This window comes from Anser anser, assembly GCF_964211835.1.
Source record: "Anser anser genome assembly, chromosome: 1".
Lineage (NCBI taxonomy): Eukaryota > Metazoa > Chordata > Aves > Anseriformes > Anatidae > Anser > Anser anser.
This window is the reverse complement of record NC_139720.1, coordinates 79,186,115-79,211,889: the sequence shown is the minus strand read 5'-3', so window position 1 is coordinate 79,211,889 and position 25,775 is coordinate 79,186,115. Positions and strand designations below refer to the sequence as shown.

The 25,775-nt window shown below is 38.6% G+C and overlaps 1 protein-coding gene across 18 annotated transcripts in view; it reads left to right on the top strand.

The window, feature by feature from the left end:
• The window catches only part of SOX5 (SRY-box transcription factor 5), a 569,059-nt gene that overhangs the window by 339,567 nt on the left and 203,717 nt on the right, over positions 1-25,775 (top strand). For all 18 annotated transcript variants that reach the window (XM_083818461.1, XM_083818460.1, XM_083818476.1 and 15 more), the window contains one exon: positions 5,130-5,340. In XM_083818461.1, the coding sequence (XP_083674587.1) occupies positions 5,130-5,340 (211 nt within the window). The remainder of the gene's footprint in view (positions 1-5,129; positions 5,341-25,775) is intronic.

Genomic DNA, 25,775 nt, shown 5'->3' with positions numbered 1-25,775 from the left:
AAAAATAAATAGCAAACAGTAGTTAGTACTGCTTAAGAATCATTTGTCTTCAGAAGTGTGAAGTATTCTGTTTTTTGATTATGTCTTATGTCACACTGTTAGCAGCTTCCTGGTCACTATGGAGACTATAAAATAGATAGGCCTCAGTGTGTAATGTAAAAAGTAGAGCAAAAAAAAAAATTGCTTTCGTGTCTTCTTTACACATTATAAAAGAGCAAAGAATGTGCAAAATTCCAGCTTTGAAAAAAAGAACCTGTTAGGTAGCTTTTAGGATCGCAAGCTCCTTAAAATCAGACAATATCAGTGCTTGTTTTAAAGACTCAAGTATTTTATTCCAGGTGTTTTCGTCTGCAAAGCCAAAAGCCTGATTCTAATATATATATATATATATATATATACACACACACCACATATATATATATTATATTTTTTCTGCAGATGCTGCCTTCTTGCATTCCATATGGTGGTAATTAACAGTTTCAGACAATTTAGAGTTTTCTTTGCTTCGATTAGTGGTTGGTTTGGGACAAAAATTCAGTGTCACAGAAGCACATTTTGTCTGAGTGCAATTGCAGATAGCAATAAAGTACATGGTTAGATGAGGAAGAAGAAACTGAAATCTATTTAGAGCACTAAGTGATATTTTGGAAATCTCACTAAGAACAACCTGTTTCTTCTCATTAGGCATTTTGCTGTCCCTTTTTAGAGCTGAAATAGGTCTTGCTTGGACCCTGGAAAGGAAGAGAGAAAAGCTGAAAGATACAGTTGGAATGAATAGGTTCTTTTAACAGCAAAATGTTTGCACTTTTTATGAGAGCAAGGGTAACATTGTGTAATCTTTTTAAAAAGCTATTGCTCAGTGAGGATAAGTCCATTGTCCAGTGACATGACTTTTCCTGTCAATCACAAAGGTGACAAGGGGGCTAGATTAAGTAAAGCTTGCCCAAGATTAACAAAGGAAGATTATTGACCTCATCCTGAAAGGGCAGAAGCCTGTTTTATCATTAAACCTTGGAAGAGGTATTTCCTCCATAGGTGGAAAGCTGCTTGGCAATACAGCAGCAACTTTATTGTAGCTAAACAAGTCGTCCTGTGAATACTAGCTTGAGACAGAAGCAGAAGACACGAAACGTGGTCCAGTCCTTTTTCTTGTTGTTGCTGTGGGAGACAGAAGGTCCCAGGGTGTTTCAGTCAGCAGGATCTGTCTAGGTCTTGTCTCCCATTCTCAAGTGGGAAAAGCAAGAAGCAACAGCATCAGGTGTGGGTGAGTACAATCCCAGCACAGAGTTTGATGAAATGTGCCAGCATGCATTAGCAGGGCGATTTGCAGTGCAAACGAACGGTAGAGCCCCATCCATGGAGCAGCTGCTAACTGCATAAAACTGTTACCAGGATTAACAGTGCCAGAGGCTGGAGTGTAATCACACTTGAACAGGTGAAATGGCTATGCAGCTGAGGAAGACTCTTCTTTGGGAAAAGAGTGTGTCAGTTTTTCCCCTCTTTTGGTGACAGAGATAGAGGACTTCGTGGGACTTAATAGACCTCACTTTGAAATGTCATCAGTGGATATACCATTTGTTAGGGTGTTGTTGCTTTTCTCTCAGGTAGCTGAAAAAAAAAAAGTCATGCAAATTTTTTAAAGAAGGAACCTGATAAATCTCACATGTTAGGGGGACCTTCCTTCTCAGGGGATAAATGTTAGGCTGTTGCTGGGATATCTTTCTTGCCATTAAAAGCTTTCTCTGGGTGTTTTCAGGGGGATGGTTAAACTCATGTACTTACTTTCAGAGGAGTTTGCTAAAAGTTTTTTAGCTTTTTATAACCATTGACATGAGTAAGTTTTATTTGGAAGTATCCTGTATTTTCTTTTTATATTGTTAAACTCCAGAACCACTGAAATTTCTTTTTTGTTTTTCCTCAATAATGACATAAGAAAGATCAAAATAAACCAGAAGCAAGTAAAGTGAAAGCCAAGATAATAGCTGAGCATTTCAGGTGGTTGTTCTGAATGACAATAAAAGGACCGTGGACAAGTGGGGAAGGCATATTCTCGAGCTGATCTGCTGGAGTGTATGTGTTGAACTCTCATCAATGCCACTAGCTGATGTGTGCACTCATCCACTGGTACGGAAAGGAGAGGATTCCTCTTAGACTGCAAATCACGCAATGAATGTGTGATTGCTACAGATCTTTTTGAATGAATAATTCACTGGTGTACCATAATTTAGCCCACTGAGATGTGATTGCAGCTGTTCCGCTACTGTATATGTGTTTTGATTAAGTGGAGTGTATGTTAAATCCCACAAGTGTATAAATAGCCCATGTATGTGATACGCAAACACCGCATACATGCACACATAACAAGAGCAGTCTAGAGAAACAATTTGTTTGGGGGATGACTGCTTAGATGTGTAGTAGACTATATGATTTATCTTTAAAAAACTGTGTAGAGCATTCCATTTCCTTGTCCAGCTACAGAGTCTTCTTAGCTGTGGTACTATGTAAATACTTTTAGCCAGAACTGTGGTATCAGGGCATCTCTCTCTTTTTAATGATTTCGTCATTCCAAAAACCTTTACAATGTAAGAAATTACTTCTTTAGTGCCTATTTTACAGGTAGAAAACTGAAATGCGGACACAAAAGTGACTTTTCCCATGGTTACAGAGAACATCTACAAGAACAAGGACTTGAGTGTCCAGAGCCTCGTCATCATGCTTTTTCTCACGGACTACTCTTCTGCCCTTTCCCCGTCATACTTTCTTTTCCCCAAAATTGGATGCAGAAAAAATACAGGGATACTAGAAATATTGTGGGTTCCATTTCAATGTCAAGCAATTTGAGAGTTCAAAAATTACCTTGTATTACCTTACATATCCCTCCAATCCTTGAGTACGTAGATTTCTTTTCTAATAACAATCTTGTTATATACACAGAATATATTTGTATGTGTAAAAACACTTGCCTGCACAAAAAATGCATGTGGAGACAGTGATGATCCCTGAGGTTTAGGCAGCTGTTGCAAGTCCTTTGTGTTTGTGTCCGAAATGTGACATACACAGAAACATGAGTGAGTGTCTTTGGGGTCCATTTTGGAATAAAAACAAGAAACTAGTGCCTGATAAAATTAGGAAGGATATTTTTTCTATAAATAACTTATGGTATAGGTAGGTTTAAGAACTAAGGATGGCATTTGGCTTATCTGTCTTTGAAGTATGAACAAGAAATCAGCTTTCAGGATATTTCCTCTTGGCGTTGTCTGTAGGAAAAAAAATTACCACTTGGTGACAATAGGTTTGAATGTTCGATAAAATCTGAACTGATGCTGAAGTTCATTACCTAGCTCATCTAGATCAGCATAAAAAACGTAGTTTTCTGAGGTATGTACATGTGAAAAAAAAATGCATTCAGCTCCAACTGACTTTTGAAGTTGAGCATTAACAACTAGTAATTTTCCAAGTGCATGACAAAAACGGAGGGAGTTTCAAGAACATAAAGGAGTGTATCTGTTGACTAAAGTTGGAAAATGTTTTTAGGCCCTGGTCAAAAGCTCACTGACGTCAGTAGAAAGTCTCTCATTAACATCACTGGGTTTGGCTTTTGGGGCATATGATGGCCCAGATTGTAATCTCAGTTAAATCCGATTCTGTTAGGAAATTCATTCACTAGTATAACACATTCAAGCTGCTCAAAAATGTTTGCACTAAAAGTTTTCTTAACCAACAGCAGTCTTTTTGCCAAAATGAAGTAATCTGTGAAAACAAATACATTCTTAACTTCATATCTTCCATATTGCTTTATTAAAATTTTGTTGAGATAACTCCTAGCAATTAATTTTCTACTAAGGAAAAGATATATTTTTTTTGCTGAAGCGTTGGGGTTTAGGAAAACCTTAAAAATGATTCAAGAACAAAAGATAAAAGTATTACCAAAAAATCACTAAAAATGGATCGTGTCTCCCTTTCATAAAATAAAAGCAGTTTAAAAATTAGTAAGATTTTTTCAACCAAGTCTGTAACTCAGATCAGAAGATGGTCCAGTGACTTTTGTAGAAATAATATTAATTAAACATCTGGAATACAAAAATGTAATGGATCAGTATTATCAAAAATAAAAAAATATAAGTCTGGAGAATCTGATAAAAAATGTTAATGTTTGCCACAGTATATTATGCAATGCGTGTACTCTTTTTTTGGAGTCATTGGCCTAAGTTTTGCAAGGTATAGATGGTGTACATTAGAGAAAAAGAAAAAAAAAGTGTTTCAGAGATTTGTACAGAAGGATATCGGAGATAAAAGGCGAAAGGAATATGTGCAGAGAACATTGCTTTATGTTGGAGGAGGCGTGGAGGAGAAGGCTCTTACATTAATGAAGGCGAGTTTGAAGATGCTGGAACCAGTTTTGGTTTCCATTAAAATTAATGAGTAGACCTCTGTGGACTGTCACGTGAGGAGGGTTGTGTGTATATTCCAGGAAGTCATAGAGTTTTGTCACTGTACTGCCAATGAAAGTCATTAGGACCACCTTTGTGAAAAATACTGTCTCTACAAGAAATGAAAGTATAAGATGGAAGAGGGGAATAGAAAGAGAATTACAAGACGGAAAACTATTGCTTCATCCCTTAAAGATGGAAGAACTGCTTGAACTGTGTATTAAAATAAATCATATGACGAAGGGCATTTAATATTTGATTACTATTTCATTTCTTATAGCAACTAGCCATCATGGCATTAAGTACTTTATAAAGTCAGGAAATTAATAGTCCTTGTAAAAAATGAAGATATTTTTCCAAAGAAAGCTGTAAAAGAGCAAACAATTAAAGGTAATCAATATCATTGTTATTAGGAAACCTATGAGTACAACACCTCTTCTCAATTAGAGAAAAACTGTATTTTATGTTTCTCTCTTGCAAGCTGATCTTTGTTCACTTCAGCCTGTAATCTTGGTTTATGCTTTATGGATAGCCTTTGTTCTGGGTGTTTTTGAAGCATTGCATGCCTTTTTAAAGGTTTCAACAGAAGAACAAACACCAATGAACTCAAAGAACAAAGGATTTTTCTTTCTTTCCATCTTTTTTTTTTAACTTCTTTAAGAAAAGAAAGGTTTCAGCTCAATTTTTCTCTTCTTTCAGGAAGTTGATGGCAATAAAGTGATGTCTTCATTTGCCCCGCACAACTCATCTACCTCACCCTTGAAGGCAGAAGAAGGTGGGCGTCAGAGTGGAGAGTCATTGTCCAGCACAGCCCTGGGAACCCCTGAAAGGCGCAAAGGGAGCCTAGCGGATGTTGTAGACACCCTTAAGCAAAGAAAAATGGAAGAGCTCATCAAAAATGAGCCAGAAGGTAAGGCCTGGGAAAATGGCCAAACTTTTCTGTTTTGTTTTCTTTTCTCCAGTTTCTTTGGATATGTATACTTTTTAATCTTCCCATTTTCTGCTCCATTTGCTTTTTCTTGCTAGAAAAATTGAAGTAAAGAACTCATAGTTCTTGTCTACATTATAGGTAAATTTTAACAATATCCCATCATTGTTAACATATTTAGCTCTTCCCAAATGAGAGCCTTTGTCTGACATACGGTCTTGTCACAGTTACAATAGACACATCATCACGTTAACCCCCTCAATATGGTATAATGAACATTGTAGTTTTAACAGCCTGGGGATCATTTACACCACTCCCTACCCCATCATTTTTAGAGCAAAAAGCAGGGTTATCAGCAAAGTAATTTTTTTTTCTGAAATCTTGTGAAAAGTAGACATGCCATTATTTGAAAGGTAAGAAGTTAAATGTGGAATTTCTGAAAGCTTTTGGATGGAGCATGTCTTATCATGTCATTCTTTATTTACCTGTAGTGCAGGGTACAATACAAACAAGAGTACAGGCTTTCTCTGCATTGTGGGTGGCCAGCAAGTTTCAACCCAGGCATATAGGAAACATCTCTGGAGAATCAGTTTCTTTTTGGGACTGTATGTCCAGTCAGTGATGATGCAATTTGTGCTCTGTGGACTAAGACCAAACATCTCATCCCTGAGAAGCCACAGAACAACTTGAAGTAAGATTTTCAGTTCCCATCTTTTTGGGGTAGAGTCAACCCCCTGACTGGAAGGTGTCGTTTTCACTGTATTCTCCATAGGTATCCAGCATATATATTTACAACTAGATTTCCAGGAGTCTGTAGACCAGTTGGTGTTGCATGAACTCACTGAGACTTATTCCCAAATGCACAGTAATAGCACTATGTTTTCATTTACACTTGCCTATCCTGTTGTAGAAATTAATTTCAAATGTTTGAAAGCATGGCCTTCAAAGCCACCTCAGTGTTTAAGCATGAATTGACAGCACCTACAAGAAAAATTTATGACAATCTGCATACTGGAATGAAAATATGGATGCAAGCACAGCCACACTGTCACATACATGAGCATGACAGGATTGTGAATTAATCTTCTCTTCTTGTCTGGAACATGCTGTAAGAGTCTGCTGGGAAACAAATTCTTTGCCTCAGCATTTTTTGGAATATTACATATAATCACAACATTTCATTTAGAGTTTACATTGACTTAATGGCCAGTGCTATGACCTACCTTGTGCCTTTGAATGGAAAAGTTCTTTCCTGAGTATGGGGCGGGAGGGTGGAAGGAGACCAGATTTCTGAGTGGAAAGAGCAGGGGCTTCTGTGCAGTGTATAAATACTGTGTTGACTATGAGGTTGTACCATCTGCACAGACTTCATTGAGGAAAGGCCACAGATAGCCATGAGAATGGTTACAGAGCTTGTGCATTATCTCAGCTCTACTAAAATGACAATATACAGCACAAACAAAAGATCTACAGCTTTGTGAAGATATTGGAAGAGAGGGGAGGGGGAGAAACTGAATGTTGGGCTTTGCAAATGCATGCACCAGAAAATCTTTTCTTTCCTCTAGCCATTGTTCTATTGTCTTTCAAAGGCCATTAAAATGAACAGCAGGTTGTGATGAAAATTTCATTAAGCCCTAGTTAAATCATTATGAGGGTGCCATATTCATGTCTGCTTACTCCCCATCCAGGAAAAAAAATGAATAGAAAACATTGCTTTTTTTCCCTTTCTCCTTAAAAGCGAACTAACAAAAGTTCAGAAGTTAGAAGAGAATGGGAAACAGGACATGAAACAAAAGGAGGCCAGTTAGGTGAGCTGGCTAGGAAGAAAATTAGACTTGCATAAGAGCATTGAAAGGTGTTGAGGGACAAATACATCATTTTGACAAGTCTCCCTCCCCCTTCCCTTCAGCCAACATGGTTGTTTTTAGAGTGGCTAATTAAAAAATATATATTTCTGGGTGCAGATGGCAAGACTGTTCTTAGAGATCCTCCACAGATTCGAGCCTCTTGCTGTAAAAGAGTCTCTTGCCCTAAAATCATGCTTGTAGTAGTACATACTTGTACATACTTGTAATACTACTACAAGCATGATTTTTCAGTTTCAACTACAGTAGAAAATCTACATATCGTCGTGTCTTCTTCATGTAGTGCTGAAGTACAGAAGTCAGTCACCACTGGTTACTGGTCAGGTAATTAGCATATTAATGACTTTCCTTGTGAATAAGAAAAGTTACCAGTGAAAATCTTTAGTAGTACATTTAGATAAGAATTCAACAATGCATGATCACTGTGTATTTCAGTAATTTTTAGCCTTTCTTGTTTGTGGAGCTGTGTAGGGTAAAACCAAGAATCTTGGTTAAGCTTTGCTGTATTATGTCAACAACAATGATATAATACTTTATTTCTCTTTGGGAAGAAAGGGGAACATTTGCACCAGTAACTGAGATTTAATTAAATCAATTTCCCATGAATCTTTTGAAGACCAAATATGAGCCAGATTCCCATTTCTCTATGTACTCACAAGTTTATATATTATTTAACTTGTACAATGGCCTGTGTTTGCTCTGTTTTTATTGTTTGAAATTGCCTTCTGAATTACTGTGGGAAATGTGCTTTGGAAGCATTCTTTCAAATGGCCCGTTTCTTCAAAATGGAAAAAAAAGAAATGTTGGTTAGACAACTTTAGGTCTTGATCCAAACCTCCTACCAGTCCGTGAAAGACTTCTCTTTTCTTAAATGGCTTTTGAGGACAAATGAGATATTCCAAAATATTGATACGGGTCTGACTGTTTTAAGAAAGTTTATTAACATAAGGCAAATGGTTTTCTTGAATTATGTTTGTCAGAAAGTAAGTTAGTACTTAGTAAATTTCATCAATAAATTACATCGACTTTTACAGTGTTGTGAAACTTACTGCTCAGAGTGCATGAATGCACACGTGTGTATGCATGTATTTGAATATATACATGTGCCCACACATGCATTGACAAGGGAAGTATCTCTGTTCATATGAGTGACTTCTGTGTTGCTTTGTTGTACATATGCCCTTGGTTATAATGTTCCCTATAGGAAGCCATACTACCTACTAATTCCTAAGAACTTTCCAAAAGCTTGTCACTTCCTTTTCTTCCTTGCATATGTGTTTGGTTTTGATTTTCATGGGGTTTTATACTTAGCTCTTAAGCCCCATGCTCTTTTTTTTTTTTTCCTGTAAACTTGCCATTTTACTTTTGCTTTATGAAAGTATGTGATTGACAATGAGTCATACTGACACAGAGGCATGGAGTGTTACAGTGAACCTAAAACTTGTGGAATTTTACTCATTGCTAATACAGTGTTCATTTTTCTTCTCTCAAATTCGGCAGAAAATCCTTATATACAGCTTTAGTATTTAGGCCCCCAAAGGCATAAACCTATTACTGAAGTCACACAGTGTTATTTTAAATGAAACATTCTGTCCTTTCTAACTTGAACTTCAGAAGAGGAGTCAGTCCTCTTTTATTCCTGGTATACAATAATGAAGATAATGGAGTGGGTTTGGAGAAGCCTTATATACTGTGACAGACCTCAAGCCCTTGCCCTGAGGGTCGTCTGCCGACCATGGGATTCCTTTTGCAGCTAAAATCATTAGGCGAATGAGATACAGGCATGTTTTTCTTCTGTTTTCTTAAGGCATCAGAGGATGGCAGAGACTCTCTGTCTGTCTGTTCTCTTCATTTGTAGAAATGAAATGGAAATCTCTTTGAAGTCACTGGGCTTGACACAAGTTCATGAAAGCAAAGACCAAAGCAGCCACTTAGCTTTTTCTTGCACTATTAATGGGATTGGATTGCTGTATTTTAATTTATGGTCTGTGCTTGTGGAAAATTAAATCTCTGAAATCTGTGTAGCCTTTGCTCTAAGCGTGTGGCTTGGCTTCTGGAAAAAAAAATAGGCAAACAAGTAAACTCTCTCCTATTTTTAGCTCACTGGCTCTTTACATCTCCTAAATTTTAATTAAGAATCAATCTTCTTCTTCAGTTCTGTTCAAAATGTTTTCAACAGGTTATGTATCTGTGACTTTGTGTTTAAAACAGCTGTACTGTGTATTTTGAGGCCAGATCTATATTATTGTACAGAATATGTAGGAATTCTGGATAAAAGGGATTATACGGACATCTGCCTGACCACAGAGACTGTGTATGAGTGTGTGCACACGTGTGTGCATTCATTCATCTGCATGGCTCATTCTTCTTTAATAAGAATCTCTGACACTCAATTCTTTTTTGTTCTTGTTCTGTAAATACATATACACAGGCATACATATAAAGTGTATAAGTAAATATATAAATATGCACACACAAGAATTATATATATTTAGTGTTTAGTATTGTTCCTACTCCAAAGTTTCCATCTGCTAGTCCTTAGGTCGTCTGAGCAGGAACGATTAATCTCAAGTGTTCAGAAAGCAGATAGTGTATATTGAAGCAGGGCTTCAACAGGCAATGTGAATACTAGATCCTTATCTATAATAGTATACTGCAATGCTATAAGTAATTATTTTGTCGGAAAGAAAGTGATGAGAAAGGCATCTTGGGCATGATTTTTGTCTTCTGAACATCCCCCAAAGGCTATTTGTGTTTGATGTTTAGGTTTACATTATAAATCACAACACCTGTTCCTGTGGTAATTTAAATGGCTGTTGTTTAAGCAATTCTGTAGTCTATAAAAGTGTACCATATTGAATGCAGGCTCTCTAGTTGATGTAAGATCCCAGAATATCTCCTAATATTATCAAACGTTTAATCACCATATCTTTTAAAGAAATCAAGAGGTCTCCTTCTTCTTAAGCCGTAAATTCCGGAGCATACCATTAACGGGCACAAGAGAGTCCTTTGAAATGCAGACTCTCATTTTTAAATTATGTGTGATGAGATGGGAAGACATAAAGTGAACAGATCCAGGGGAAAACCCTAAGGATACTCTGATTGGTTGAGGTTTGAATTTCTTTTATTTGGTGCTGCACTGTCCCTTTGACAAAATACACGTTGAAGAGGCTTTGTATGCTGTTCTACTGAAGGACAAACAAGGATACTTTTCAGCTGAATACTTTTAAGTTTTGTTCATACACTCTGGCTGCTGTAGAAGGATGCTTCAAGTGCATCCGTTGTGGTTCCATGTTCATCTATGCAGTCTGTCACAAGAAAATGTCTTGTAGAGCATGCCAACATTAAACTTCCATGCACTTCTTTCAGACACTGCCATATGGAAATGTGCGTTCATATGCTGCTGATTAAAGAAAAAAAGATGATGAAGTTTGTAAAATAGGCCTATGCAAAGAAAAGGCACTCTTAAATGCTGTGGTGGCTTAAACTTTTATTAACAAGTGCTTTAACTCTGGAACAGAGGTAGCCTAGTTTGAAGTCCTGCCAGCTCTTACTTGCTCAAAGTGAAGTTGGTTCATTTGTCACCTTCAGTTTTTAAGTGTTTTCCTTCCTAATAGTTGAGCCTGATAGTCATGGCTTATTTCTATGGATGTTTTTAAAATTTGCTTAGATTCCCTTCCAAGTCTCTCATGCTTACATCCTCAAAGGTTTGTAGCTTTCAGATTTTTCTTTTCTCTTTTGATAAAGGCATCTGAGATGCTGATACAGCATCTTAAATATAGAAGAAAGCATTATAGTCAAGCAAGATGCAGGAAACCTGTGCTTTTGGAGTGAAGATGTCCCTCTCCCCGTTCCTGTTTTAGAATGAAAGTCTTCTCCGATGGGTCTTCATAATTAAAATTTCCTTTCAGGGTGCATTCAATCCATAACATTGGACAGGAAGTAGCCAAAGCTAAATGCTTGCTCTCTCACTTCCCAAATTTTATATTGCAGCATATAAGTGGTTCACCAAAACCAAAATAATGATTTGGGCTCCTGTCTGCGCCTAACTCCCCCAGATAGGCAGACTCTTCAATAGTCATCATTCATTTCAGTGGGTGTTTTCAAAGCTTGCTACCACTTTTCATTTTGATTTACCTGTTGCACCCAGTGTATTCCAATTAGATCAGCCTGCAGTCTGCCTTTTTTTTTTCCTCTCTGATTTATTTTATTATATTTTTTTTTTAATTCTGGAAAAGCCATTAACTTTCTGAGCTTCATTTCAACCCATGGATCGCTGCTGGAGAAACCTCTGACCCAGATGGGTAATATACAAATATACATGAGGGATTGTGCCAACTCTTTCTGCACGCTTCTGTGCCACAGGTTTTGGGGATGTCATTTATTTAAGAGTGAAGAGTGAGCCACCTGTTTCTCAGGCCTCTTGTCCCTCATATTAAGGGTTCAAGCCCTTGCTGAATAGTAACATCTTAATCTGGGCAACATGCACAGCATTTAGCAGAAACCTATTTGTTGAGCTAGCGGGGTTTGTAGGATTTTTTTTTCTCTCTCTTACCCCCGAGGCGTTTGTCATGACCGTGCATATTAAAATTAATCAGACCTCCCAGGCTTGTGAGACTGTGTGGTTTAACATGAAGAAGTGGATCTTGAGCGCTTGCCCTAATTAAATAGGCCTGCTTGGTTTTGTTCTAGTGGATACTTGGTCTTTTTTTTTAATAAGAGCTGCTCATGGAGGAGGCACGGCCAGCACTAGAGGTAGTGGAGAGCTCACTTCAAAGTTCTCCCCACCACCTGCGCCCAGAGGATGGAGACCTGAAGGGCTCCCTGTGTGCTTTCTTAATAGCGCAATTTGTGACAAGAGAGTGGAGGGGGAAGGGGAAAATATGGCCAAATGAGTGAGAGACCGATCAGGGAGGGAGAGGCTAGGAGCTGGGACGAGCATGTGGATTGGCTTTTTGAAGTTGATTAAGATGACCTGTCATACGGGCTACTTAGCTTCAGATCTCAGTCTGTGCCATCAGCTATTCACAAGGCTGTCTTGCATCTTCTGTTTACCAGAAGCAAGGGAAAGCCTCTAGTATGGCAAGGAGCAACATCTGCAGCAACTCCCACTTGCTTGTTTTGCTAATGAAGTAGCCTTGTAAAAACACTCTGAAGTTTGAAGCCCTTGGTTACTCTTATTAGTTATGTGTCTGTTTAATATCGGCATTTTTAAGGTGGTTTGAGTGTTGCCACTTTTGCAGGAATATATACATCTCCCACACTGTAAATAAGCTGTACTGGGAAGACAGAACTCCATTCATAATCATTTCTTCTCCTACAGTTTCATTGTATTGTGGCTTCTGTATTGCCTCAGGAGAAAACATGCTGTATGTGTGTGATTTCTTTACTGTAATGCATAAACTCAGAAAGCATTCAGACTAAAGGAGAGTTGGAGGGAAAAAAACCCTAAAACCTGTTATATAGTAATGAAGGGCTGATACCATTTAGCAATTCAACAAGTTAATTTTAGCCAAAAACTGTAGAAAATTTGGAACGGTCAACATTTTTAGACAAAATGTTTCATTGGAAATGGTATTTTTTGTTATTAAATGTTTAAGATGATTAATCTGAAAGAGAAATGAAAACATTTCAATTAGGACTAAATAAAACATTTTGGGTCAGGTGGAAACAGCTTTTCCCCTGACTTGGTTTGGCAGCTGAAATGAAAAAAATAAGAAGAAAAAAAAAACAAAAAACCACCAACTAAATGAAAATGACTTTCAAAACCTGGAAGGGTTTGGGGATGCTTTTGTATCTAATGACCTGAGGAGGACAAATGAGCAGTTGTTATAAAAACATATATGTATCTGAATGTTATACATTATGGTTTTGAGGATAAACTGCAATATTTTAGTCAGAAAGGCTTTCAAAATTTGATTTCCTCCAAATGTGCAAATTTCTGTCTTCTGAAGCCTCAGTCAGAAAAGTTTTGCAGCACCTAAGGCATTTTACTTTGAAACAGATTTTGGAAGTTTGTCATACTTCATATGCTAGACATAACTTGGCATGCCTTTACAGCGGGAACCTATGGGTATATTCCAGAGGGCCTAGAAATCTGCAGTCATTACACCCCCCAGAATTTGATTTTGCTTTCAATTAAAACTCTTGCAATCCAGTACACAAGCAAAAAGCAACCCTTTATTTATCTATTTCCAAAACAGTTCAAATTGTTGAAGTAAAACCCAGCAGGTAGGATGATACTCCATTGATTTAAAAATTTATTGCACGTCTGTGCACTAACTCATTGCCATCTTTCTCTTTTTTTTAAAGTATTATTGTTATTCCTATTTTATTTTTTGTTTCAAGTCTTGGCACAACCCAAATGTAAAGAACCATATTGACACTGCCAAGCATCTGTCTGGTGCTTGACAGCATCATAGAAACCCTTCCACTGTTTCATCTAGGTTGCTATTGGTTATTTAACAACACAATGCAAACTGTGCAGTGTGGGTGTAGATGAAATGGAAAGAAAGGTTGAGGTGGGGGGAAGGAGCCCTGTACAAGTAAATACGTCTTTCATCGTATCTTTTGTTTGGTCTGTTTGCTGTGTGCTATTCTGTAGTCGATAGAAGTTGTTTGACAGGTCTGCAAAAGGGTAAGAAACCTTTTCTGAAACTTTTATTCTTCTGCATTTGTCTCAGCACAGAAAGTTTTCTGCTTTTGTTTTTCTTGCATTGCTTTGTTGCCACCTGTCTATTGTTGAAGGATTTTTCTACGCTGATGTGACGTAAGTTGAGACTTGTGAAACACTACTTACTGAGTGCTGATCTTGTACAGGTGAAGTGGACGTTTAGAGAGCTTATGAAAGGTTTACTGTGGCACTCTTTGGGGCAACAGAGTCCTTTCAAGCTCGCATTTTATTTATTTGTTTAGTCAGGGGATGAAGGTGAAAAGGAAAGGAACAAAAAAATTCAGTCTGTGCTTTCTACTTAAGAATGCCCTGTTAGCACTTGTGCGACTCTGAAATGTTTAGCCTTGATTTAATTCATATTTAAGATCTCTCCTCCCAGCACATTAATATAATGTCAATGTAGAATGCATTGCATGGTGTAATTACTGAAGAGAGCAGTAGTTGGGAAAACAGACGGTAATTGAACACATGGCTGTTTATTACAACAGGACAGTGCTCCTACGCTGGTATTTAGGGCATTAATAGGGAAGAATTGATTTGTTGTTTTAAGATGAATTCAATCACTGTTGCTTGGGCCTTTGTTTGTTCAGGCCGAGTTATGCTTTGTTTGTGTTATGTGCCCAAGAGGTTTACACACCACAGTGTGGCATTAGTCATGCCGAGGGCTTGGGAGCAGAGAGCCATTTAACTGAACAAAGGACATTTTTCTTTTTGGCTCTGTTTATCTTCCTCTCTGGTTTTGTTACCCTCTAATCTATCTCTATCTCTTGCTCCCTTTTTCGCCCCCAGCTTCCCACCCCAAACATTTTTGATTGATGCAGAAGTCCTCCCGCTTTCTTCTTCCCCCCCTCCTCTTCACGCACCCTCCCCAGGAAAAAAGGGGCCCTGATGGACGGGTGGCAGCATGGGGTTGCGGCACCGCGCACATGGGAAAGGTTGTTCCCAACTTTGTGCAAGAAAGAATTGGTGCGTGTAGGGGGAAGCATTCAACTTTCAGGAAAATGATTAATTTCAAAGCAAACAGAATGGGAATTAGATGTACCCCTGCATGTCTCAGCCCGGATGTTTGGGCAGGAGGGAAGGCGCGCACCTTGTGTCACTCTTGCTGGATTCCTCTTCAGCTTGAGTCCATGCGGGCCACATCCTGCGACTTAACGAGCCTGCTGCCCTTTTCTCCTTTTTACCGACGTGAGGCAGAGACAGGAAGAGAGAGCCACATGACTGCAGTTGAATTCATGGTCTCCCCGTTGCAAGCTTTATGGTTTGTATTTTAGGCTCATTGTTCTTGAGAGGAATCTCACCTTGATTTACTTCTGAGTGCAGGAGTGTTAAAAGACACCTCAGAACATGGTGGTCCAAATTCTGCTCTCAAATGTAAGTTCACAAATCCTGCTGAATACAGCCAAAGCTTGAAGAAGGAAACATTTGACCGAATATAGGAGTTGTAAAGAACCCAGCGTGAATTGGTCTTGTATCCTTAAACAGGCAGGGATCTTGCCAGTTTCCAGAAACAGAGACCTGATGAAAGGTAACAACAACGAAGTCTGTGCAGTCATTAATTGCTAGAAACTTACATTTCTTAGATGGTAATATATTTGAATCTAAGTAATATAGTGCATGATGAATTAGCACCCAGCCTTGCCTTTTGGAGGTATGTACTAGCTTACACAGACTGAGGAAGGAGAGCCACAGACAGGGAAAGCCAGATTCTCACTGTTCAGTAGAAATAGCAGTTCAGCACACATATATATACACTGCAAGACACAGGGAAGGACATGAACCTCAGTTGTTGATTTGAGCTTATTAGCCATGGTTAACTAAATTATTGAATCTCTGAAAACGTTAATAGAAGCACAGGAGCTGACATCTAGAAGATCTGAAATTCAGCAGTGTTTTAAACCATGCCTGTAATCATAGGCAATTGGTTGTGTGCAGGACATGCTACTTGGTCATTACACACAAATCTTTTATAAATATCTAGGAAGCGTAATTGCAAATGTCCAGCCCACACGCACAAGGGGAAATTTCCTTTCCACCTCAAAAAAAAAAAAGTTATTTCTTTGCAAGAATAATGATCACAGCTAAAGGTTTATATAGCCCTGAAGTTACTACTATTGGAGTCCAAGTAGTTTATCAGAAAGGAAAATGTCTCTCCCAACTTGGAAGTGGTTATCCAAGTGTCCTGTTTTTGCAGCATAGTTTGGAATGCTGCATTAGTTTTGTGCTGTAGATTAGGCCACGCAATCTCATGGTAAATAGATAGTCTAGAGACAAAGATTACACAGAAGAAGAAAAAGCCTCTCAGTATTATATGCATCCTTGATCTTTTTTTGCTAAATCTTTTTTTTTTTTCCTGTTTTGCCCACAACACATATCCCATTTCAGTAACTGAGCATCTTATCTCCCACAGAGTCAGGCATGAGGAAAAAAACAAAAAAAAAAAAACAAGAGGAAAAAAGAAGTCAACAACTAAGCAGAAAAACTGTTTCAGCTCTAGTCATTACTGTGTATTCACGCAAATCCTATAAGATCACTGTCTTGTTGCAAAGTGTAAAGCGAGTTAATGTATTTTTGCTGAGATGTCTATACACTAGACTTAAATAAAGCAATGTATTTCCAAATAGTTTCTTTTCCTTCTGTGTGAAATTAATATATGAAGATGAAACTAGAGGACAGCAGTCTTTTGCTAATGATTTTCAGCTGCAACAATTCTGGATTCCACACTGAGCTCATGTACAGCCTTAATCAGCAATGCTGTTTAACTAAATATGGAGACATTTCACTGAAGATTATTTTAAGTCTTTTTTATGCATTTCCTCTTGCTGTGTCATCTAATTGATTCACAGCTCCTGTGAAGCTTTGGGGTATGGGATGTACATCCAGGCAAAATTCATTCTCCTATTACAAGTTTGGCCAAGTCAATCCTATCTGAATTCAGAGGAACTAAGAAAACATCATTGGGAGTCATTTTGTAGCTAACCATAAAATTTTCAGATGAATAACACACATGATGTGGTGTATTAGGTTATAACCTGTTCTTTCTGGTGAAAAACAATGTAGCTCTTTTGAGATGCTGGTCATGTTATTACATTATCATTTTTTACCAGTATTTTGTTGTTAGATTGGTTACTGAAAAGGGAAACAATGCACAGTGTTACACATTTTAAATTATTGGGGCCTACAGAAGACAAAAAGACGACAAAATTAGAGGCGCTTCCTTACATTGTCAGACTGCAAAATGTTCCCAGTTTTTCTAATGTAAACTCTTTTTGTTGGATGTTGGTGTGGTCCTGGCCTTATGCCTTAAATATAGCATGGAGTAAACTGCCATTAAAGTGCTCAAGAGAGAGTTCAGTTGCCAGTCCCATTTCATTCTTGGTTTCTCACATACCTCTGGTGACAATTGATCTGCTTATATGGGGCATTATAAAGGTTTGCCAGAAAACAGACTAAACCTACCAGTCACCATAGTCCTAAGTATTATCAGGATCAAATGAGTTGCAGTATATGGCCATTTTTAACTCATCTGCTTCGGCTTTTTTAGGAGACATAAATACAAGTGAAAAAGCAGTAAGAGGAGAAGAATGAAGATGTCTTCTGCATTTGCTTAAACAGGCACCAGTGTGGGAAAAAGAAAGGGGGAAGCAGGCATGCATTTTTTTTAAGCTTTTCAGTATAACTCTTTAAGGGATGTTTAAGATGTGTGGTAGTCTTCAGGCCTTATCTCTTCCTTAGAATTCACACTTGAAATCTGATTAATCTTGGGATAGTGGAAATACTAGTGGGGATTTGTTTGTTTGATCCCTTCCCTTCCCTTCCCTTCCCTTCCCTTCCCTTCCCTTCCCTTCCCTTCCCTTCCCTTCCCTTCCCTTCCCTTCCCTTCCCTTCCCTTCCCTTCCCTTCCCTTCCCTTCCCTTCCCTTCCCTTCCCTTCCCTTCCCTTCCCTTCCCTTCCCTTCCCTTCCCTTCCCTTCCCTTCCCTTCCCTTCCCTTCCCTTCCCTTCCCTTCCCTTCCCTTCCCTTCCCTTCCCTTCCCTTCCCTTCCCTTCCCTTCCCTTCCCTTCCCTTCCCTTCCCATCTTGTTCCTGCTAGAAGAGGACATTAGGATTGTTTAGGCAATCCCAGGTAGCCTTCCTCACAGGCTGAATCCATTCCATATAGCTGTCAGTTCTTTAGCTTAATACTGGGTCTTAGTGTATTAATTCAAGGCTTTCAGTGATCTAGGACACAACATGTGCCAGGAGTAGGAACTAAAATTAGAGGCAGACTTTTGGCTGTGAGAGCTGCTTGAGGCTACTTGGGGTGAAAGAGGAAGGAAGAGGCCTGATGTCAGTCATTGACCAAGGACTGCACGATGTCCAAAGCATCCCTACAGATACTGGTGGGGGTTTTTGTGTTGTGTTTTTTTTTTTTTTTTTTTTTTTCACAACATGCACTGAAGTGAAAGACCCTTCCTTTTTCTCCTCATCTCACTCACCGATAGATACAGCTGTTGGTGGTTCATTTCACACACGTAATCCTTGTTGAGAACTCTAATAGTTTGCTTGTTACAGCAAAGTCCAGTTCTCGATATACTGGGATTGTGATTTTTTTTTCCCACTGTAACAGAGGAATGAAAACAAACTGTAACTGATCTGTGATAATGTGCACTAAAATAAAAGTGAAAACATTATGAAATAAATTGAAATCCTTACAAAGGTTTCTAGGTTTCCATTCACAGAAAACAGCTCTTGATGATATAATGTAATGGTTGAAGAAAGATTGGGTGAAATAGGACTGAGCAACAGGAAAATTGCTTCATCGTCCTTCACTTGAAGGAGTACTTGTGAGTACATATTGTTGTGTAAAATTTTATGTTCCTGGTGGTATGCAAGAATCATTCCCCTGTAAATTTTTTTCTGCGAATGTCTATAAATGGAGAAGAATTAGGCATTACTGTTTGGTTATGTAGATTGTCTTGTGATCTCTTCTTGTTTACTTCATTTAAACTGTCAAAACTGTTCTTGCCATGTAGAAATAATGACCACATTACTTCATGAATGTGAGAATACAAGGTCGTTTTAAACTGCTGTGACGCTTGTTCCTCCTTTATGGTCGTTTCAAGACGTCCGAAACATGTTCGTTGTTTGTGAAAAGATAAATATTCAGAAACACAAATCCATAGACATTTAATCTTTACTAAAAGATCTTCAATGTTTACCTTATCCTGCCTTATTTCTTTCTAATAAAGTCATAAGGTTGTACTTTGGCATTGGTGTGGGATTCACATGAACATAAGCAGGGACTGACCATTGGTCTAAATAAGATACATAGAGGCTGTTCTGTGGTACGAGAACTTTGCCTTATATTCAAACACAGAAAGATTTATAAGTTTTTATTGTTAGCAAAAGAAATTCTCCTTGGAAATTTATATTGTGAATCTAAACTCTGATATTTTGCTCCTATTCATGTGCAGCACTTTCTTTGATGACTGTTGGAGTTCTGATCTCACAAGCAGAGGAGAATATTGGAGTTGAGATTTCTTGTACAGAGCTTAGAGGATAATATTGTGTTTAGTTTGTTTCACTAGATGCAAGCTAATCAGAGAATAATTAACAGTCAAAATGCCAAGGTCCTTATTCATGTAAAGGATCTGGTATTGAAGTCCTCAATAAAGTAACACTCACACTGAATTCAATGAGACTTTAAACTGAACAAATGCTTCAAGATTTGTCCCCAGCTAGTTTCCCCCGTCAGTTTTTAATGAGCATCCCATAAAGGTATTTAACAATTGTACTGGCTTTGATTTTTCAAGGTTTTGGAGAAAATTGCATTCTCAGGTGGTGAAAAAAAATGTTGAAACAAAAAGAGCACATTTTTCTGTCATGATGTCTATCATACTGTAAGCAAATTCAAAGACTGTCTCACCTCATGCTTACTGATAGACAGTACATTAAGGATGTTATAAAGAGCATTGTACAGAAATTGCCAGAAGGAAGAATGAAAGCTGATAGACAGATGTATTTTAGACCTCATCTTAAATTATTGTGATTGAGATAAAATTTAGATAGAAAGGTAGTTATAGATGCCAGTATTTTTTTGTTTGTTTTATAAATGAAAGGGAAAAAATGCTACTGCAAAGATCACCATACAGAACCTGGTGTTTAAATGCCATGATTTTCTGTCAGAAGAAGCAGCTAGTGTATCTGGATCCATCCTTTGCCTTGCTTTCCTCGATTGTCACTGAGAGCTCCTAGGCTGAGACAGATGGCTGCTGGTTTAGTTGTGTGCGTGGGAGACAGGAACTTCCACATGTGATTTTTTACCATTTGGTAGTAATTAGTTTATTGTATAAATTAACATTAACTGAACCATTCTTCAGGCATTGTTTGTAATTATCTTTTTTGAGCCTCTGAGTTGTGTAAAGAAATAAAAAGCGGGGAAGAAACTGCTTCTTATTTTGTACAGGGAAAGGACTCTATCATTAAGCAGAACAGAACAGCAATTATCATTGCATGCCCAGTAGACTGAAAACTTTGAAAACCCCCTAAAAAGGCAAGAATACTTTTTCTGTAAATATTAATGGAATTGAATGATTTAGAAATGCAGATAGATTTTATAAATTTTACAAGAATGAAGTATGAATGAAAACAAAGGTGATCATACCTTCCTGACATCACCATCATTATTAATATTACCACTACAACTCCTATTACTGCTACCACCTTATTTGGTGTTTGTTTGAGAGTAGAGGGTTTCTTTATTTTTCAAATATACATTCTCTCAATTTTATTTCATTTTTCCACCTTTGAGATGTTTCCTGTTGTGTGATTTATTTTTTTTTATTTTTATATCTTTTGTGGTAAACAGTAAGGTTCTTGTGTCTGCATATTCGACAGCGAGCTATCATTAGTGATGGTTTTCTTGGGGGATTTCTGCTGCTTCCAACCACCAGCCAAATTGGAATTGTCAGGAGAACAGCCTCTCGCATGTTACTTGGCAGTTCTGTTTCCAGACTTGGCCAGTGTCCAGAGATGCAGAGGTTCATGGACGTGAAAAATAACAGGGAAAATGCCCTTTGGTATTAGCCCAATATTTCAGCAATTTATTGAGAATCTCTGGGTTCATTTGTTGAAGAAGTTCAATGCTTGAGCAGGTAAGAACATTTTATATTTTGTTAGACTTAGGTTCTTTGCTCTGCTACCTAGCAGTAGGTACAAACTGTTGTAGGTGCCCTTCTAGTATAGCTCTCCTGCCGTGGATACAAAGCTGGCAAAACAGGCAACAGGGCACTGCACGTTGGTGGTACAGCAAATCCTTCTATGTATAGGCTAGGATACAGTAGTAAAACTCAGGTAAAGTCCATCACAAGGCATTCCACAGCTTCATTAAAATTAATTTAGTATCCAACATGTACCCTAAGGAGAGAAGTTCATGTGACTTAGGTTTTGAAGTGTTTTGGCATTTTCTTGTGAAAGAAAATGAAGACAATTTTAGACCCAAGCATGAGCTTATCTAGGCAAATCAGTGCTGACTGCAGGCTTACCTAAGTTTGTTACATATAAGGCCTACCCCTGTGAGGTGTGTCGGATCTTCTTTCTCCTGGCAGAATCACCATTAATATTTACACTTGCCAAGCTAAACCATTTTGTCTGGACAATAACTTCTAAAAGAGGACTTGAGATTCTGAAATGAGTAAGTATAGATGCAATGTATTTCAGAATTGTTCTGTTTCTCTTGGCACGGTGCGTTAGCCTATATGGAGCACCGTGCTGTTTGGGGAAGGAGGGGATGTGGGAGCTCCAGTGCCTGGAGGCTGCAGGGGAATACTGTCTGAGCACACTTCGTTGAGGGGAAAGCTGCCACGGATGGTTTTCTTCATGTTTTTCTTTCTGGCAAGGGTTAATGCTGTATCTGAGAATATCTGTGATTTTCCTGGCTTTTGATATCAATGAATCAAACATTTTCTGAAGCATTCTTACTGAACACTTTTTTCTGTTTTCAACTACGAAAACTGAAGGTGCCAGCCAGGCTTTGATATTGCTGTGGCAGCCTAGAGGATAGGCTTACTGTGAGCCAGTGAGTGAGCACCTGAGCTCTGCAGTTCACCTTCTTACTACCGAGGGCATGTGGAACAAGCAGGAAGAGCTGTTGTATCAAGTATCACCATAATACTGACTATAAGTCTGTTTTTTCATCCCTGGAGGAATCCAAGGAGGAAATACAGGTCTTGTGGCTACAAGCACAGGAGCAGAGGGTCAGAAGATACAATTTTTTTTTTTTTGACAGACTTTCCACATGACCTTCATTCTCTGTGTCCAAGTTCTGTGTTTTTAATCATGTCTGATAACAGCAACTGTGTACTTCTTCACAGTGGTCAAATTTGATCACCGTTTCAGAGATGCAGCCTGACACTCCTGCTCACCAGAAAGGGCTAGACGTAAGTCAGGGGAAACAAGCTGGTTGGAAGTACGTGTCTCTAACAACTCAGTCCCATTTGTCTGCCTAAACCAGAAAGCAGATTGCAGGTTTAGTCTGGAGGCCTCCAGCCTGGGTTCAGGGGCTTCCCCATCAGCAGGACTCCCTTCCTTCTCTACGGGATTTCTGCTGGTGGAGGAGCCACAGAAGTGGGCTGGTAGTTGTGCAGCTGGCTCGGCAGCTGGGTACACTCCTAGGGAAAGGCTCGGCATCCATACCTCCTCTGAGATTCTCCATTCCTAGAGGAGACGGTTCTCCTTGACAAACTTCCTGCTTCATAGCCAGGAAGGTGCTGGTGTCTGATGACAAGGGCTGTGCCTGGTCCTCCAGCCCGCATCCCCTCCTTCCCTGCCACATAAATGCCTTCTGGTGCGCCCTGGGCTTTTCCCTACTTGCCTTGTAGAAAAGTTGTTTGTTTATTTTATGGACATGAGAGTTACGAGCTTTGGCATGGCAAGAATTTTTTGCTTTGTTTTTGGTTTGGAGGGAGTGTGTGGGAGCGCTAGCGACGAGGAGCTCAGAGCAAACGCATTAATTAACCCGGGAGGATAGCAGGGCCGCTAGAGTGAGGGACTGCAGCTTTAACATCCAGTGATCTTTATCCATTTCTGGGTTCGGGTCAGAGACCTTGGATAAGAGAAGGAGAAGAAGGGCACAATGGGAAGCAGATGTGCCGGGTGGAGGAGTCAGCCTGCCGCCATGGGGTGCAAGCCCCCATGCTCCCCGCATGCGGCGCCCTCAGGAAGCGAGTCCCCAGTGTCCGGCAGCCTCCGGCCTCTGCGGGGCACGGGACGGGCACACATGTACATACACACGTACGTGTAGACGTGCTCCCACGGACAGTCCTGGCTCTGCCTTTTTCCTTTGGCCTACCTTGTCGAATGGCCCTGGAAGACTAAACAGGTGTTATCTACTTTTGATTTCAGTGCATTTAAATTAATCCTGTCAGCTCAGCTGTTAAAACAACTGTCATCTCCAGCTGTTAGTAATTTTCGACTGGGCACTTTTACAGGTTGCCAAGTTCTGAGCCTGCATTGTGAATCTCTCTCCCTTTCTCTCAAAGCGCTATAGTAACAATTTGTATTTTTTTTTAAAGGGGACTTGTACTGCACTGTTTTTATATCAGACCCTGTTTATTATATATCGAAATAATAATATCACAAAACCCAACATCATCATGCCAGACTTTGGAATAAAGAGCTAAGCCATATGTGGAGTGCAATGCATATCAATCTTCTGTGGGCTTGTTGCAGCCTCTCTGTGCATTTTAAATTTGGATGAGAGATGAATCAACCTGAGTCTTTGGGAGGGAGGAAGAGGGGGGGCTCTAAATATTTATTGCCAAAAATAAAGCCTCCTTTTTAGAAGTATTCGTTTCTTTTTTTCCCCCCTCAATGCCTCAATGTACATTTAATTTTAATAACTAGTATTAACAGGAGGGACCTCGTAATGAAAATATCTAAAATATGTTTAAATTGTTAGATTAATGGCATACACATGGTAGCCTTAAGAACTGTTGGGGGAAAAAAAAATCATAAATTGGATACATGTTATTGATTTCAATAGACACTCTCTAATGTGACATATTCCTATGGGGTCAGGATCTATAGTCCATTACCAGTGCTTCAGAGGCAGATAGCACTTGTGGATTACACGGATCTGAATCCTGACAAGGAAGGCTTTCTGTGCCTTTAAGGTTTCCACTCATTACAGTTGTCTGGCCAGATTTTCAACTGGTATAGAACTGACACTGCTCTGTTGACTTATTTTGCAAGCTGTCCTTAAAATACTGGAAGGGATTATTCAGGCATTCTTTTGTGTGTTGCTAGGAAAAGGATGTACTCAAAAAGTGGCTGTAGGTAATCTATTTTTCAGCAGACCATAGATGATTTCAAGTTTCAGGTAGCCAAATGAAAGGGATTCCTTAAAAAATCATGCTTTGTATTGTCTGTCTCTTACATAAATAAGGGCACTGTAATTATGCCTAACAATAAAATAAAGACTTCAAATTAGAAATCTCATTTCTTAAGATTTTCACTGTCTTTTACTTTTGAATTCTTCAAGAAAATTCTGTTAAGGTAGGAAATATGCCCTGAATAACATCAGTGTAATTTCTTCCCTTTCACTGTGCATTCTTAAGCTCGGATGAGTAATTTTATTAAGAAAAAAAAAAAAAAGCCCCAAACTTCAGTAATTTAAAAGATAAAAGGAAATGTCAGATGCTAAAGTACCATCTAATCCAGCAGGCCAGGTCCTGATCCCATTTCCACCTTTAAAATGCATCTCTGCTTGTTGGCATGTTCAGCCTGTAAGAGAGAGTTGCAGCTATCTGAGCAGCATCCTAAATTCCAGTACAATTGTTGCTGTTTTTGAAGGCCCCCGCAATAATGTCTTCCTAGAGAAGTTTTGAAGTCTTTGTGAAATATACATCAGTCTTTGAGTGAGTCATCGTTACTATCTTTCTTCTCAAAGAAGATTATCATTTAAGTAGGACATGAAGCAACTTCTTCAAATTCACATCCCTTACTAAACAATTTTAGTATTTTTCAGTTAATTATAAAATGATGAAATTGAAGGTCCCATTTAGTATTAAAATCTTGAATACTAGTTATGAAGTATGAATCTGTGCCTTTGCACACAGTAGTCTGTGGATATGTATGACCAAATTACATCCATGCGTACACAGCTACTATTGCTACTAGCAATAGCAGAAACTGGGGTTGGCTAACTTGAATTGTGATCCATCTCTCATGCTGCATGGATAAATAGTGGAGCTACAGTGATTTACCAGGCATATTTTAGTAGACAGTTTAACAAAATTTCCTTTTAAAACAGTTTAGAATAAGAATTTAGTCAACAACATATTAATCTAAAATTCTGATTTCACAGAAGCTGCTACTGGGCAGGAATGTTAGCTCAAAGCAAGTACTTTCTATATAATACTGCTGTTTTGAAAAACAAACAGAAGTGATTGAAAATGCAAATAAAGAAAATACACGCTATTGTGGAAACTTTGTTTCTACCCAAAAATCCAAACATTTCCAGTCTGATTCAGTTTTATGTGGTCATTTATAGTGTATATGATACTTTGTTTTTTAAACATGCATCAAGCCGTGCTGGAACATGCATTGTTAAATGATCCTTCTTACAAGGATTTATCAATATAGGTTTAGGTTCTGCTTTGCAAGATGCCCCTAATTGGTTGAAAAACAACTGAACTTTGAAGCCAGACTTGTTTGGTGGTTCCTGAATTGATTGATGGATCCTGAAGTGGACTGCTGCTTCCTTACAGCTCCCATTTCCACATCTGGTGCCCACCACCATTCACAGCAGAGCTGACCTTTTATTCATGGCTTCTTCAACAAACTTGCACCATCTCCTTGGTGCCAAATCCTGTTGATGGTGGTTAACTTCGTGCTGCAA